At 43.0% G+C, this 15,836-nt stretch overlaps 1 protein-coding gene across 1 annotated transcript; it reads right to left on the bottom strand.

Annotated features, from left to right (window-relative positions):
* Window positions 1–1,352: 1,352 nt before the first annotated feature.
* wdfy1 (WD repeat and FYVE domain containing 1) lies at window positions 1,353–15,783 on the bottom strand. Its single transcript, XM_080025076.1, has 12 exons — window positions 15,616–15,783; window positions 13,677–13,744; window positions 13,481–13,554; window positions 13,340–13,394; window positions 10,921–11,071; window positions 10,466–10,578; window positions 5,835–5,961; window positions 4,627–4,732; window positions 4,331–4,432; window positions 3,990–4,120; window positions 3,189–3,297; window positions 1,353–2,197 (listed from the first exon to the last, which is right to left on the bottom strand). Exons 1-12 carry the CDS (start codon window positions 15,750–15,752, stop codon window positions 2,138–2,140), a joined length of 1,233 nt encoding a protein of 410 aa, XP_079881202.1. The 5' UTR covers window positions 15,753–15,783; the 3' UTR covers window positions 1,353–2,137.
* Window positions 15,784–15,836: the final 53 nt, after the last annotated feature.

Here is a 15,836-nt window from a genome sequence, read left to right as displayed (position 1 = left end):
TTATCCCAAAGCTTCTACAATCCAAACATTTTCATCGATTGAAAAAATTCAAATAAAGTCAGAAATGCTAAAATGTAAATAATGAACAGATGTGCTAATATTGATCAGAATGAGTCTCAGCTTTCAGCCAATCACAAGGAACTAAATATCTGGAAGGTATTGATGATGGCAACCACTGCTGCTAACCAATCATTGTTCATGTTAAGATGTGCAATGTCCGACACTGCAGTCCTTCATTAAATAAATTAAGAAAACTGAGATGGACATGAAAACTGAAGAAAAAACAAACAAACAGCCATTTACAATGATGACAGATAAATACTTTACTACAAATATAAATATACACTACATGATCAGAAAAAACTGGAATGTGACTACATTTTGAAATCAAGAATTCCAACAATTTATAATGCTCATTTTTCCCACTTACAATAAGGCAAGCGTTAGTCTAACATGAGAAGATACTAGCCGCTATTTACAAGGTAGCTACATCAAATTCAGTTATCATCCCTCCCACATGTGAACTTACAAAAAAAACTTTTAAGTCAAAGACAAAGACCACAAGAGTTGTGCAATTCAGTGCAGTGGTGAGAGATGGGGGGGGGGGGGAGGGAGCTCAGAACAGATCACAAATAGGATGAAAGGAAATGCAAAGGAGACATCCAGAGCTTTATAAAGACAGTGAATGAGCGTGAGTGAACAGTCGCGAGCACTGATAAACCACTAGAAAAAAGGCTCTTTGAGTGGGACCTTCTCTCTTTAAGGCTTTTGAAGGGACACAAGCAGCACTGATCAGCCAGCCAGCGTTTAGTGCTACCTTTACTTTAGATTACCTGGCTGGTTATGTGCCTTTTTGGTGGAAAGGAATTTTGCACCACACACACAAAAAAAAAAAATCAAACATTTGCAGTTATTAATATTTTTTTAAGTCTTGGGTTAACACAAAGTGTGGTATCCACCTACACAACATTAACGTATTTTTCTAAGAGTCATATATCTAGGAGGTGGTGATGCTGTGCTATTTTTTTATTTTGTTTCTTTTACCAAAATAAAGTCATCACAAAGCTTAAATGATGACAAGTGGCTCTAATCCAATCTATGAATTGTAATAATGGCTGTGACAGGATGTTTCGATTGTTACCGTGGCAACCATTTCCCATCATGCGTCACCCGGCTGGGTCGAAGGCGCCGCCCGTGCTAGACATCCGACAAAGTACAAATGACATTTCTTGGCGTGTAAACGAAAGACTTCCTTCTGGATCGACTTCCTCGCCACGCTCGAGTGATTGGACATTAATAACGGTTAGGACTGACATGGAGAGCCCCCCCGCCCAGGGACATCCTACTGATGGAAAACCTCCTGAGAGAGTGAGTTAAGGCCAACTAGTGAAAGAAAAAACAAACTGAGAAAAAAGACAAGAAAAAGGCTGATCGCTTTGATCAGTGAGTCATTTCAATCGACTATCTCCTATACACATGATTCAGGGGCTATATATATATACAGGTTTGTACATGTTACAGTGACTGAGTAATATGCAGTTAGTGGGGCCACAGTTATAAGCAAGCTAGTGTATGTTTGTACAGGGATGGCAGGTTTAGCGAATTTAGTCAAACCTAACTTTACAGTGCAAGGGTAATTTAAAAAAACAAAAAACACCTTTGTCAAAAGAAGCATTGGAAATATTATATTAATAGAACGTAAACACTTACATCAATACCATTCCTCCCATGGGAGAAACCATCACGATACATGCACACATGTACACACACATACACACACACACACCATTGTGCTTAGGGTTGTGGTTCGGATCACGGCGAAGAAGTCAAAAATCAGTCACGCACACTTTCAGGTAGGACTGACATTTAGAGAAAGAAAAGAAGAAATTGTTGTGAGAAGCAAAAGGAATGTGGGGGAAGGGGGGGGCTGCACCATTGACACGCACACACACGCACACAGACACGCACGCACGCTCAACAAGGGCTGGTTGTAGCAGAATATCCCCAGTGTGATGGTGAGATGAACTGTACAGAGGGGGTTTCCATGACATTGGTAGAGTGGGCAGAGCACGGAGTAGGAGAGAAGGGGGGCGGGGGGGGGGGGGGGTCCATGGGTCCATGTAGAGGAGGGGGCATATCAGCGTGCGGAGAAGCCTGTTGCTAAGCTACAGCCAACCACCTGCGTCATATCCCAGATCTGTGGAGACAAAACAGCCAATAACAATGACAGAAGAGGTCTGGTGCAAAGCAGCGTTATTACTGAGTGGACTCAGTATGGAGACATTTGGATTGGGACGTTAACACAGAATAATGCATGGGGACGAACAAAGGTGTTAAATAAAGGAACCAATGCAAACGCAAAATATAGATTACTGTTACTCAAAGAACTTCAAAAAGGTACAGTGGGTAATATGAGAGTATTTAGCGGCATCTTGTGGCCAGATTCAAGATTGGAACGCTCCCTTACTAACCCCTCCCGTTCTGAGAATTTACAGAAGCTACGGTGGCCTTCAAGGACAATAAGGTAGTTACTAAAGATGACATCATCCACCACTGCCTCAAGTGATTCCACAATATCGAGTGATAAAGTGAAGATGTTTTAAGTTATTTATTCTATAGTACTTCGTCTTTGTCTTCCAACAGTTGAATTTGCCTGCGGACACCCACTGTATATAAAAAAACATGAAAAGGCTGTTGTGCTACTGTAGAAACATGGACTTCATAGGTTTCTCTTAAGGCTTTGCCACTTTATTTCCTCCTTGCAAAAACTTGTCGTGACTTGAGTGCATTTGCAACAAATGGGAATCAAGGTAAACCTCAATTCACTGCCAAACATTAAGAGGGCCTTTAAAGTGTTGTTTTATGAGACAGGAGATGTGCTCCAGGACACTGCGACGTCACTGCATACTTCTGACCACAGCCAACTTAACCCAACCCCCATCAGCCCGGTGTTACATTCTAACCTGCACTGGAGGCAATGCTCGATGGCTACAAATTGCAGTTGCGAGAAATTTGAATGTTAATAATAACACGTAGAATCCCAGTGAAAGCCCCTGAACCTTAATTTAAGGACTGGCTGCAGACACAGGAGTCTGAGAGGTAACTGAAGCTTGACACAATGAGACAGTGGATTGTTCTGTGTGTTTGACGTAGCATGAATGATCTAGAGTCAAAGAGCAGGTGCTGACCTTCACAATGCGGTCGCTTCCACAGGTGACCATCAGCCCTCTGGATGGGTCCATGTCCATGTGGGCAATGTTGTGTTTGCCCTCGTGGAATGTGGCCAAGGCTGTCCGACTGTACACACACACAGAGACACACACACACACACACACACACACACACACACACACACACACACACACACACACACACACACACACACACACACACACACACACACACACACACACACACACACACACACACACACACACACACACACACACACACACACACACACACACACACACACACACACACACACACACACACACACACACACACAGCATTTGATCAGAGAAGCCCTCAGTACTCTGGAAATAGGTGACCAATGAATTAATTACAAATTCGACACAAATCTGATTGTACTGACGGCCTGCTAACATCTACATCTGCTATCCATTGGCTTGAGCCTTCCTCCTCCATCTTCTTGGCACTATGCTTTTCAGGGTCGACAGTGCCTGACGTCAATCGGCCAGGACCTTCGCATTTTCAATGACGTGTCAATCGCAAACGACAGCTAATATCACCCTGTCCGCTCAGATCACAGTGGAGGTGACACATCGGATTCATTTTAGATTTACTTCCATGGTATGATCGAGGCCTGCAATCGGCTCTAAGAATAGCAGATACCATGTGCTTTATTAACATGCTTACACGTGCATAGTACCTGATCTGTGTCACATTAGAGGAAATAATCAGAATTGGGCGACATTGACATGTAGTGTAAATATACGGCTTTGTAAAAAGAAGCCCCTTTAACTCACTCCTCTTCTTTGATGGTATCAAAGCAGGCGTCACACATTCGCACCGGGAACTCGAAGCCCATGATTGGGAACGTGGAGCGTTTGGAACTACATTTCCCACACACGGCCTTGCCACACTTCCTGCAGTGGTGCTGTAACGAAAGAAAGAAAGAAAGAAAGAAAGAAAGAAAGAAAGAAAGAAAGAAAGAAAGAAAGAAAGAAAGAAAGAAAGAAAGAAAGAAAGAAAGAAAGAAAGAAAGAAAGAAAGAGAGCCATATATTAGGATGACTGATGATGTGCTGAAGGAGAAGACAACTGTTAAGGACACTGTGCGGCCATCGTCTCTCTCTCTCTCTCTCTACCTGTCTGAGCCCCAGGGTCTTAGTGTCCCACATCTGCTTGATGTTCCAGAAGAAAGGCTGCTCACACTTCTGACACGAGTCGCTCTCTAACCACTGAGGCGCCTGCAGACACACACACACACACACGCACACACACACACACACACACGCACACACACACACACACAGATGACGGCTGTGATTAACCGTGCAGAAACTTGGGAGCACTGAATTAAACCCCTCCAAGCACTACAAAAAAAGACAAATCATGACTGTATCATTTACACCGTGCATTTTTTGTTGTGTGTGATGCAAACCTCTTCTCTCTGCGTGTCCATGTTCCACACGGCCATGCCTCCGTCGGCCGAGCAGGACAGCAGCTGCCTGGTCAGCTGGAGGTAACGCACGGCCTGCAAGCGCTCGCTGGAGGGGAAAGAGAAAAACAACAAGTTTCAATTAATTCCATCAGCTGTCACTTGAATCTGCATTAAAGCAATATTGTAACCGGGGGGGACTCAACAACATCCAACTCTAGAAAAAAACATTACGGAACAATATTTGAACTCGTTGTTCCAGTGTTCTTTGGTTTAATGTGTTGGGTCACCATTTCCACCCCCCCCGCCTCCCCCCCCAAAAAAAAAGAAGCTATACCTCTATACTCTAACAGCATAAGACTAGAATAAAGAGGGAGGTAAACAACGAAAAAATATACCAGAGAAAGAACTTTGAAATTAAAGCTGAAATGCCAAAGGATCAAAAGGCTCTTCCATCATTTGTATTGCTTTTCATATCCTCTCTCTCACACAGACACAGACACACAGGTCTTTAATACTTCTACTGTACTTCTGCTCAACTGTTATACCACAACTGTTATAACAAGGATGTCTGTTTAATCCATTCTAATACACTAGTTAAATGGGGGAGAGGAGGAGAAAGAAGTCACAAGGACAACTGAGAGGCTTAAGCAGAGATAAAGACAGGGTCAAATGAGGATTGAAGACCTGTCAGAACACAGCACTATTACAACTCATTTTAATGGCTGTGTCTAGAGATAGAGAGACAAGACTGCGGTAAATCCTGCCAGAGTGCAACAGGAAATATGGAGGGCTTGCTTTGACACGCACCACTGTACATGGGCTTTGTTGATGATGAGCCATGGAAAAGGAGGTGTGTGTGTGTGTGTGTGTGTGGAGGGGGGGGGGGCAGGAGGTGAAATATAGTATGAAGATGAAGAAGTGGTAGTGGTAGTCAAATGCCTGGGGGGGTGGAGCTAGCAGTTACTGAAACCTTAAGCTTGAAGAATCCCATTGGTTCACATATAAAGAGGAAGTAAAGCCATAAAGCAGCATGTACACACACACACACACACGCAAACACACACTCACACTCACACTCACACACACACACACACACACACACACACACACACACACACACACACACACACACACACACACACACACACACACACACACACACACACACACACACACACACACACAGGAAACAATGGAAAAGGACTTACTGGTGTCCCTGCAACAGTAACGTTCGTCCCTTGCGGCCACCAATGTCCCACATGATGACGCTGTGGTCGGAGGCCCCGGAGAACAGCAGCCTCTGGACAGGGTCCCACCATAGAGTGGCTATGCTACCTGGATAGGGTGAACAGAGGGAAAGAGGAACACACTGGTTAGAGAAGGATGACAATTAGCAGGGGATCAGGTCAAAATGGCCCCTGAAAAATCTGAAATTGCTTTGATATTCAATCCTCCTACTCGCACCACCAATGTCATTGTCACAGAGCGAGTGGATAGGCCATGTATCGATTTGTGTATAAGATCCCTAACGTAAGTAGCATAGATTTAAATATGTTTTCTACACAAACCCCCCAATATTGTCATTGTGAACAGTGGCATTTTAATTCCTTATGCCTTTCTTCTCCCTTAGTTAATATGTTTGTTAATGATTTCGCATTGATTGATATGAACTTTAAAGAATACAATATTTGATAAGAGTAACTGAATATTGGTGTTTCCTGTAACACCACTTGATAAATAACTGTCTAGATCATAAATTAAGTACTGATCCTACATTATATATCCCTGAAACTTGTATGGAAGTGCATGGACACAGCATTACATTTCATTCTAAGTGATATTAGAAAGGTCTTAAAAAGTCTTAACAGTTGCTTTAAAAAAAAAAGAACCCTGGCAGTACCCTGATAAAAGAGCTCTTTCCAAACATTTGATAAAATAGCCCTGATAAATGAATTAGAAAATGCACCTGGAACAATACTTCACATGGTTAACGAAAGAAAAAAATAATAATAATTACATTACCTACCCTTCTTGTTATGTCTGTAATTATGTGCGCCAAGAGCCTGTTGAGGGGACAGTGTTATGGTCTGACCTGGTGGCACCACCTAGTGCCCACTGGGAGAACTACAGGACTATTCAGACAAAACAACAAGCTACGGCTGGAGCTCGAGGAAGCCCGCACGTAGACAGTAAACAACATTTTTTTTAGCTACACCGCAGTGTTTGTACTTGTATTACTTGAGTATGTGTAATGGTTATACATCATATGTATATTTATCTACACACAGTATAGGAACAAGGCAGCAGTTTTTGGCCACTTATGATAGTTTATTGGAATTACAGTTTTGTCATTTGGAGATTTTTCACAGCTCTGTTGTAGCTGAGGTTTTATGTCCTGACACCTGGCCAGTGGTGTAGTGGGGGGGTATACGCAGGTATACGGCGTATACCCACTTATTTTTCAGGCGACATTGCGTATACCCACTTCTAACGGCCGCGACTGCGGGACTTGTTGCCACCCGTCCCGTTTTCCCCGAAATTGTTCTCTTTTTTTCACCAGCTGTCCCGGGAAAAGAAAAATCTCTCCCGGGACACAATTTGTCCCGTTTTTTGGGGAAAATGCCAGAAACTCATTTGATTTCCTTCGTTCAGTAGTTCAGGCCTTTTCACACGGGCCGAGGCGTTTGTTTCGCCCACTAATGCATTCTCAATAGAGAGGCGAGCGGGCAGAGAGAAGGCGGCAAGCGTGCAGGGGCGGTCTTAACGATCTCGGGGCCCGTTTCAAGACCCTGTGGGGGGCCCCCACATTTTTTTTCTATGAATAATGCTTGTGCATGCTCCCCGCAAAAATAAAAAAGATTGTGGAAACCAGTTGGTTCATAGACGGATTATGAGATTTAAAGTAAAATGCATCAATCTGATGCACTTTCAGAGGAACATTTAGATTTAAATCAAATCTTGAGCTGCAGAAGGAACATTATTTTTCTTAAACAGGCAGCACTCTTTACTCTGCAACTGTAAAAACATTTCAGTAGATTGGTCTGCAGATCCATGTTATATGATGGAGGGGCCCATTGCAACAGATACAGGGTGGAAAGCTACTTTTTATGAACAGTATAGAATTTACACGTATAAAGCTTATTCCTGTATGTGTGTGGGGGCCTTAGAGGCCCCTTATGAAGCCCATAAGACATAGCTAATAATGCTTTTGTTTTGCACTTGCTTTTCTATTTTTCACCTGCTAGGGGCCATGATGATTTATTTCCTATTCCTTTTTGGACCCTAGGCTGTTATTGACATGAGTGACTGAGCTCTTTGACAATGCGACATGTAAAGTTACTATCAGTATCTCTGGCTTAGGGCCCCCCTGAGCCCTTGGGCCCCTGGGCCTGGTTGCATGCAGTTTTCTTCTCAAAGTGCACCAGATTGATGAATTTTACTTTAAAAGGTTGCATTTTTTTCTTCCGGGGGAGCATTCCCCCGGACCCCCCTAGAAGGTCCAGGGTCCCCACCTCAGTCTCCCTATTTAGCCTACTGTGCAAACAGTGATGGTCCGGCAGACCGTAGCGGCAGTCAGCTGTCAGGACAGTGAACTCCCCCCCCCCCCCCCCACTCGCACTAATGGCTGTAAATGGAGCGGACTCGGAGGCTAAACATATAGCCGTTCTGCCAGCTACGCTCTCTAATATCTTATAGGCTATTCATGCATTAGGCCTGTGTTGGACCACTACTCGCGAGTGGCTGTGTGAGGCAGCGCAATTATGGGAAATATAGGACCGGCAAAAGCGGATGCGCGCGCAGTACAACTTAGAGTATACCCACTTCTCCAGGCACCACTACACCACTGCACCTGGCCTCGCGTCAGCTGATGAACAACATGACCAAACCATCTGCCCATTGTTGTCCGATGGTACAGCATCACACACACACACACGCGCATCGCACACGCACACACACACACACACACACTCACACACACACACACACACACACACACACACACACACACACACACAGCTACTGTATGTTCTTAGGGCACTGTGCACAGCCCATGACATGAAGTGCTTCGAGCTTCAACATTTGTAATTAGGTTGAATAACAGATTGACTTATTGTTTCCACGGTAGCAGTGAACCCCCTCTGCATTCAAAGTGAGAGGAACACACAATGAAGCTCTTGAAGTGGGAGCAGTCATGTGATGAACAATAGCCTGTGGCAGCCAGGTGGTGGTGGACTAACTAGGCCTGCAGTGACTGCAGCTACATGAGAAACACCGAGCCACAACACAAACATGCTTTATACACAGAGCACCATGCTCATACACAAACACAGGGAGTCAGGCCACATTAATGACAATGTTGAGAGCTAATGCTTGACTTTGCTAATAACTTGGAGTTAAAAGGTGCGACGAGGATTTTTTTAATATTTCTGAAACAGCCTAATTTTCCCTCTGATGATCATGAATTACATGTAACAGCAAACATGTTATTTTATCTTAAAAAGGCAAGGGCAAAGCGACATGTAATGCATGTCTCCACTGGCTTACTTAACTAGGCCTTTGTAGAGGTGGAGATCGTCATGTTGTCATAAGATTCAGCCCTCACCATGTTCCCAACCAGCACATGAGCACATGTGTGATGAGCGCCTGAAGGAGAACCCAGGGGGGTGGGGGGGAGGGGGGTTGTTTCGCACAGTGAAGTGTCCTGACGACTTCTTTATATTGTGGGAATCTATTTGTCTTGGCACAGCTACAAGTACACTGAGCTCCTAGAATACAAATCCCAGCAGTGATGCGTTTTAATGAAGGTCAAACATTGGGTATTTTAAAAAGGGAGAGTTTTTTTGGCAGAATGATAACTCCCATCTGAACGGCTCAATACGTTTTCACAGAAGAACAGCTTGATGAACAGTTGCCACATCTCAACTTTGACGAGGCCCACACACGGGAATTTGTGAGAGGTTGGGATTTCCCATCAATTACATCATCATCGTTATCCTCTTCTTCCTCCAAAGCAAATGATGGGATTCCTAGTGGAGCAGTGGTCTCACATCCTGCCAACAGAGCGCTATACTCACATGGAGAGTGAGTGTCAGACGCCATAAAGCTTTTGTGGCAGTGTGTGCGGTGGCTGAGTGCTCCATTTGACAGAATGTATGCGGGCGGTCCCTTCATTATGTGGAGTCAGCGATTTTTCGGAGAATGCCTGTTGTCAAAATCAGTACGATCCGCTACCTGTCCGTACTGTGTGTGTGTGTGTGTGTGTGTGTGTGTGTGTGTGTGTGTGTGTGTGTGTGTGTGTGTGTGTGTGTGCGCGCTGAAAACAAATCTGGTTATAATACACAGCCTAGGCTCTGTAAAATGGTATGTAAACAAAGGGGGTCCACCGTAGCTAGCCACATGCCTGTTAACAGAGTGCCTAGGCTGTGTATTAAAACTGGATTTTTTTTCAGCACATACACACAGTACGGACAGGTAGCGGATCTTGAGTATATTCCCTGATTTTGACCAAAAAGTTATTTTGACAAGAAAAACTCCTTTCCTTTCCTCTTCAAGTTGAACAACTTTGGTCTTTCCTTTCCGTACATAATAAAGTTAAGTTGAAAGGTCTGGGTTATCTATGTGTAGCAACATCTGCATATCTGGCTTCATCTCGTGCGTAGACGTTTTAAGAGACATTGTATTTGAGAAAGGACCTAGAACGATACATCTATGCTAGGAGAAAACAACAGTTCTTTGTGGTTGATAAGCTTGATCCTTTACGTGTGTGTGTGTGTGCGTGTGTGTGCGTGCGTGGGTGTGTGTGTGTGTGTGTGTGTGTGCGTGCGTGTGTGCGCTTTACCTTCGTGACCCTTCAGTGTAGTGATGGTGGAGTAGGTCTGCTTCTCCAGCTTCAGCAGTGTGATCTGTCCAGAGTAATCTCCCACAAAGGCGTGCTGCGTCTCCTTGTCGTATCTGATCAGTAAGGGGTCAGGGTTTAAACACATTCTACGTCTTGCTGCTCGGCTGCTAATATACAAAGTGCATCTCATCTAATTAGAATAACATGGAAAAGTCATTTTTTTCTTCCCTAATTGAATTTAAAAAGTGAAAGTGTAATATACTCTAGAACAAAAATGTTCTAGATAAGCAACATTTAAATATAAAAAGGCAAGCGATATTTCACCGTGTGTAATGAATCTACAATATATAAATGTTTCACTGTTTGAAATTCAACTTTTCCATTATATTTGAATTCTATAGTATAGATGCACCCGTACTGTATACACACACAGTGGGCGACTGTAGTAAGGATACTGTAGGCAGGAGGCCCAGGCGGTGAAGTAGTGTCTGCCCAGCATGCTGCCGCTCTGGGTGCACATCCAGCTCACACTCTTGTCGTGGCCGGTGCTCACGAGCCACTCGCTCTCCAGGCAGAACACCATGTCGGACACGCGGTTCTGATGGGCTGTGGAAAACAAACAAGCAAACACACACACACACACACACACACACACACACACACACACACACACACACACACACACACACACACACACACACACACACACACACACACACACACACACACACACACACACACACACACACACACACACACACACACACACACACACACACACACACACACACACACACACACACACACACACACACACACACACACACACACACACACACACACACACACACACACACACACACACGTTTGTACGGCTAGACTTATAAGGACACTCATTGACATAATGCATAATGTAGCCGTTTAACCTAGCCCTAATCATCAAAGCTAAATGCCTAACCCCAATTCTTACTCTAACCAACAACAACAACAAAAAGCTCTTTAACATTTACTTTGGATACAACTTACCTTATATGACATGGATATGCTAGTTATTGAGACAATATACTTAAAGCTGCAAAAATAACATTTAATGCTATCGGAACAGCACTCATGACTGTGTCTTATGTCTTATGTTATTATTATTTATTGTTATTATTTTCTCATAGTTAGAACAAAGCATCACTGACAAGCACAGCTTCAAAAATGGTGTAAAAAAATGTTAGCTCAACTGAGGCAAATACAACACCCGAGACATGTCTTATTTTATGCTTCATGTACTTTCTACTTTATCATGATCTACTTTCAATCAATGAGGACATTCTTTGCATATTTCAGCTGCCCCATGACCAAACCATGGCTGCCAAAGACATTTGGCCTGAGAGGCTTGAACTTTGATGTTCTCCGTCCTCATTCCTATTCCAGATTTCCTTCCTTTTCCCTCTTTAGATTCTTTCTTCTTGGAATTGGATGAAGTGACAGGCCTCTAAGAAACACTTTTAATCACCTAAACACATCTGTTTTATTATAACTACTGCGTGTTTTGGAACTTGTTGCTGTCCAACAGCTCGAATGGAGCAATGTTTTTTTGTCTATTGTGCAGTGCAGTTCATCAAGCCACCATGAACAAGTTCACATAAAAATGTAAAACAGACTTTGCTAAGTGAGTGATCTGAACTACAGAGAGGAAATCATTTCTTTCATTCTGTCATATTCCTTTCTAACCAGACGGAACATATGTAAGCTGTTTAATCTTTGGCCAACGGGCTAAAATAAAAAATTTCAATATTGCTTTGTCGGCTGTTCTTAAGAAAGTAAGATTGTCTGCCAAAAGGCAAATGGCAATACTAAGCCAGCCCTGCCTGTCTGTCTGTTTGATGTGATGGTGAGTCATGTTCAGGGCTCTGCTGCATGATTTTGCTACAAGTAGGAGAAACAAGATGGAGCATTCCAGTGTTGACAAGTGGCATTTTTTTGCCATCTAAAAGCAACATGCTGGGCCATTTCCAGACCCCCACCAAACTAGATTTTCCACTATGGAGGCCAAATGGTTGCTGATACAGCCACATAAATGTTCTTCTCATAAACCGCAAATTATGACATTATGAGTTGAGATTGGAATCGAGATGTGACTATAGGGTTGCAACTTACACTTATTTTCACCAAGCCAATATGGATGATTTAAAATTCTCAAAAAAAAAAGGACAGGCCTATACTCTGTTCTGGTTAGAAACACTGAATGTTCACGCAACCATGTTTGTTTTCAAGAAAAACTCAACAGAGCACCTTCAAGGTTGCACCAATGAAGGCTCATGCAAGACTCGTCGTTGCAATGCACTTGTAGTCACTGTGTGCTTTACTGCATCAATGCTTTCAGCTTCGTCAGTCAAGCTCAACCTAGCTGCCCCTTTAGAGTCTCCTAGGGCGGGGAGAGGCCTCTGACTGTACACACACCCCATAACACTGAATAAATACTGAACTCAAATGAACAAAACAACTGAGTACACAAACCTGCAGTAGACACATGATCAGAGAAGATAAGCCTGATGAATGAACTTCCTTCTCCTATTTTACTTTGACTCCACCTCTGCTAAGCCTCAAAAGCATCCTAGTTTTTTTTTTTTTTTTTTTTTTTTTACAGTTGAAAGCAACAGTTTAAGAATTGAGCAGCACACGATCAACTCATTTCGAAGCCGTCTTTTGTCCTTTATGAATTGTTTCTTGAGCGTTTGACCGAGCGCCAGTGGGAATTCCCTGGACCACCATGGATGTCTACAACTTTGTCTGATCTCAACTTGCTGTAAAATTGGTCTTGACAGATGTGTGTCAATGGCAATGTCAGTGTGTGTGTGTGTTTCTTCCACCTCATGCTCTCACCTGGATATGTTTTGACGTGGCTCATCTTGTTGAAATCTTCAGAGATGAGAAACTCCTTGAAGGGCAAACAGACAATGTTCTTAGTAAATAACTGTCCTGTCCCCACTTGCATTGCAGTTAACTGGAGTGAGCTTCACTCACCACAACAGCTCCATTGTCCTGGCCTATGAAGATGCGTCTGCTGTCGTGGTGGTACGACATGCAAGAGCATGGAGCTGAAGGAGAAAATAAGCAGAGAGTCGCAATGAGCACGGAAATAATATCCAAACACACACACACACAAACACATATATATTTTTTGTATTGCCATTGAAGTAACAAACACAGTCTTACTTACAGGAGACTGTGTGGTAGATGCTCGGCCAGTACTGACCACTGTCCCTCTTCAGCCAAACCCGAATGGTTCTGAGGGGAAAATGTCAAAACATCACATTCATAGGCATTGTCCAGTGTCGTCTCAAATGTCATTCTGTAGCCCACTTCCTATGATGGAGGTCAATTTTGTGAAATGCAGAACTATAGATGCATTTTTGAAAAAATAATTTCCTTGCTGTTTGCATGGACATTAACATGCAGTCACGGAGGCATATTCTTTGTCTGTGAATGAGAATTGGCTCTCTTCAATGGAAATATGCACAGAAGACTGAAGAGTGCTCTCACCCTAGTCTGGGAAAGCAACCCCAATTCTCCTTAAACACAGTGCTCCATTCTGTCCACTGAACAGCACAGAAAGCAGTGGGATGACACATGTATTAACAGCATGTTTAAATATCTTCTGTTGTGCAAAAGTTATTATTATATATTTTTACTGAACCACTTCTGAAATCGTACACTACCAACTTCAAGTACTTTGTTGTTTATTTGATCAAAAAAAATGTTTTAATAGGTCTCGTGCTTTACTACATTATAACACTTCAGTACACAGTTGAGCGTCCTCGATACATTTTTTTTAAAACTAAATATCTAGGCTACTTTTCAAAATTCTTAAGTACTGTAATGTTGGGTTATGGAAAAACCACATTAAGTTTCCGTCTTCAGCGCATTATCAAAAGAGCTTCAGTCAACATTTTTAAGGAATCGGGTTTTAAGGGCTTTGACTTCTGTTCCAGTATAATGTCTGCTAACTAAGTCGCAGCATAAACGATACCAAGAGCAGCAAGTGGCCAGCCCTGTTTCATTAAGGAACCTCACAGTAATACTGCTCCATCACTGTCCCACAACTTCCCTTTTTGAGTTACAAAGTGGGTTAGATGTGTGACAGCAGGTGCATCGCATTTGCTCAGAGAAACTAAGTTCCTTTATCTTTAAATGAGGATGTTGCTCCTTTCGAACTTGTAACACAGCATGATAGCACAAATGCCACTATCAGTACACAGTAACTGGGTGACTGTGATGGACTGATATGACAAATTCATGGCTTGGATTATCTGGCTACTGCCACAGGGCGAGCAAGTCAAGTGCTCTGTTAACACTACCTTTATTCTGCTGCCTTCACGTGCTGTTGGAAAAGTGATACATCATACAGACTTTATGTGGGTGATCCCTCACGTACACTATAAATTGACAAGATGTGATGTTCACGGGGCAGAGTCCACAGCGATTTCGACAACCATTAAATCATGACGTAACTTTGTTGCCACACATAAAAACGTAACCATACCAAACTTAAATGAACCCTTGGTAATGATTGTTTTCATCAAATCAAACGGAAAACGTATCATTTTAAATTCATTTTAACAGCGTTTTCGTTAAAAGCACTTTTCACAAATACGGCCTTTACAGAAGACGAGGTGCACCTGAAGGCAGCAATCGCTGCTTTCAGAAAGTAATGTTTACTATGAGCAGTAGCGTAGCTAGCTGGGTAGCTAAGTTAATATAGCCTTACACTATAACACGGTTACGTATAGCAATCCTAAAGTCCTTAAACTCAACGTGTTAGAGTTAAGACCAAATGTTATAAACCCCTTTACTTTTACAGTTGGTTGTTTGTTCGTTGATATTTAATGGAAAAGCTATATTCTTGGGGGATTATCTCCTCACACCCTGCTATGCTAACCACCTTGGTTCCATTCCATATGCTATATTCCAAACCAAAAATGTAAAGTGAATCTCACGAGAGAGAAGAAATGTTGCCAGTTCTTTGTCATTTTGTTCTTTTTGAACAAGCGCACAAAGAAACATAATATGTGTAACGACCAGAAAATAGACCGAGCCCGCTAGCTAGTGCCATCAGGCTACCCTTCGCCAGCTTGGCAAAACTATGGGGCAAAACTCACCTGTCTTCGCTGATCGTGATAACTCCATCTTCTTTAGGTATTAAAACGGCTGCATTGACGGTGTCTGCGTGGCCCTCGATCTTGTTCAAAAGAATGGGTCTAGCGGTCTGGGGCCTCGAATGAATCTCCGCAGCCATGGTTCAAAACACCCAGCAGACAGTGTTTTCCTTCAGCTGGTTTTCCTCCTCACTCGCCAGTAAGGCAGGATCAGCTGACACCCA

Source organism: Ammodytes marinus (assembly GCF_949987685.1).
Source record: "Ammodytes marinus genome assembly, chromosome: 3".
In the NCBI taxonomy this organism is placed as follows: Eukaryota; Metazoa; Chordata; class Actinopteri; order Uranoscopiformes; family Ammodytidae; genus Ammodytes; species Ammodytes marinus.
This window is presented reverse-complemented; position numbering and strand designations above follow the sequence as displayed.

Excerpts from the sequence above, each read along its gene's own strand:
- wdfy1 (XM_080025076.1), bottom strand. The coding sequence starts at position 15,752 with ATGGCTGCGGAGATTCATTCGAGGCCCCAGACCGCTAGACCCATTCTT. Across the intron at positions 13,395-13,480 it reads AGGACAATGGAGCTGTTGTG|GAGTTTCTCATCTCTGAAGA; the intron begins GTGAGTGAAGCT and ends TTGCCCTTCAAG. Across the intron at positions 10,579-10,920 it reads GCCTGGGCCTCCTGCCTACA|ATACGACAAGGAGACGCAGC; the intron begins GTATCCTTACTA and ends CTTACTGATCAG.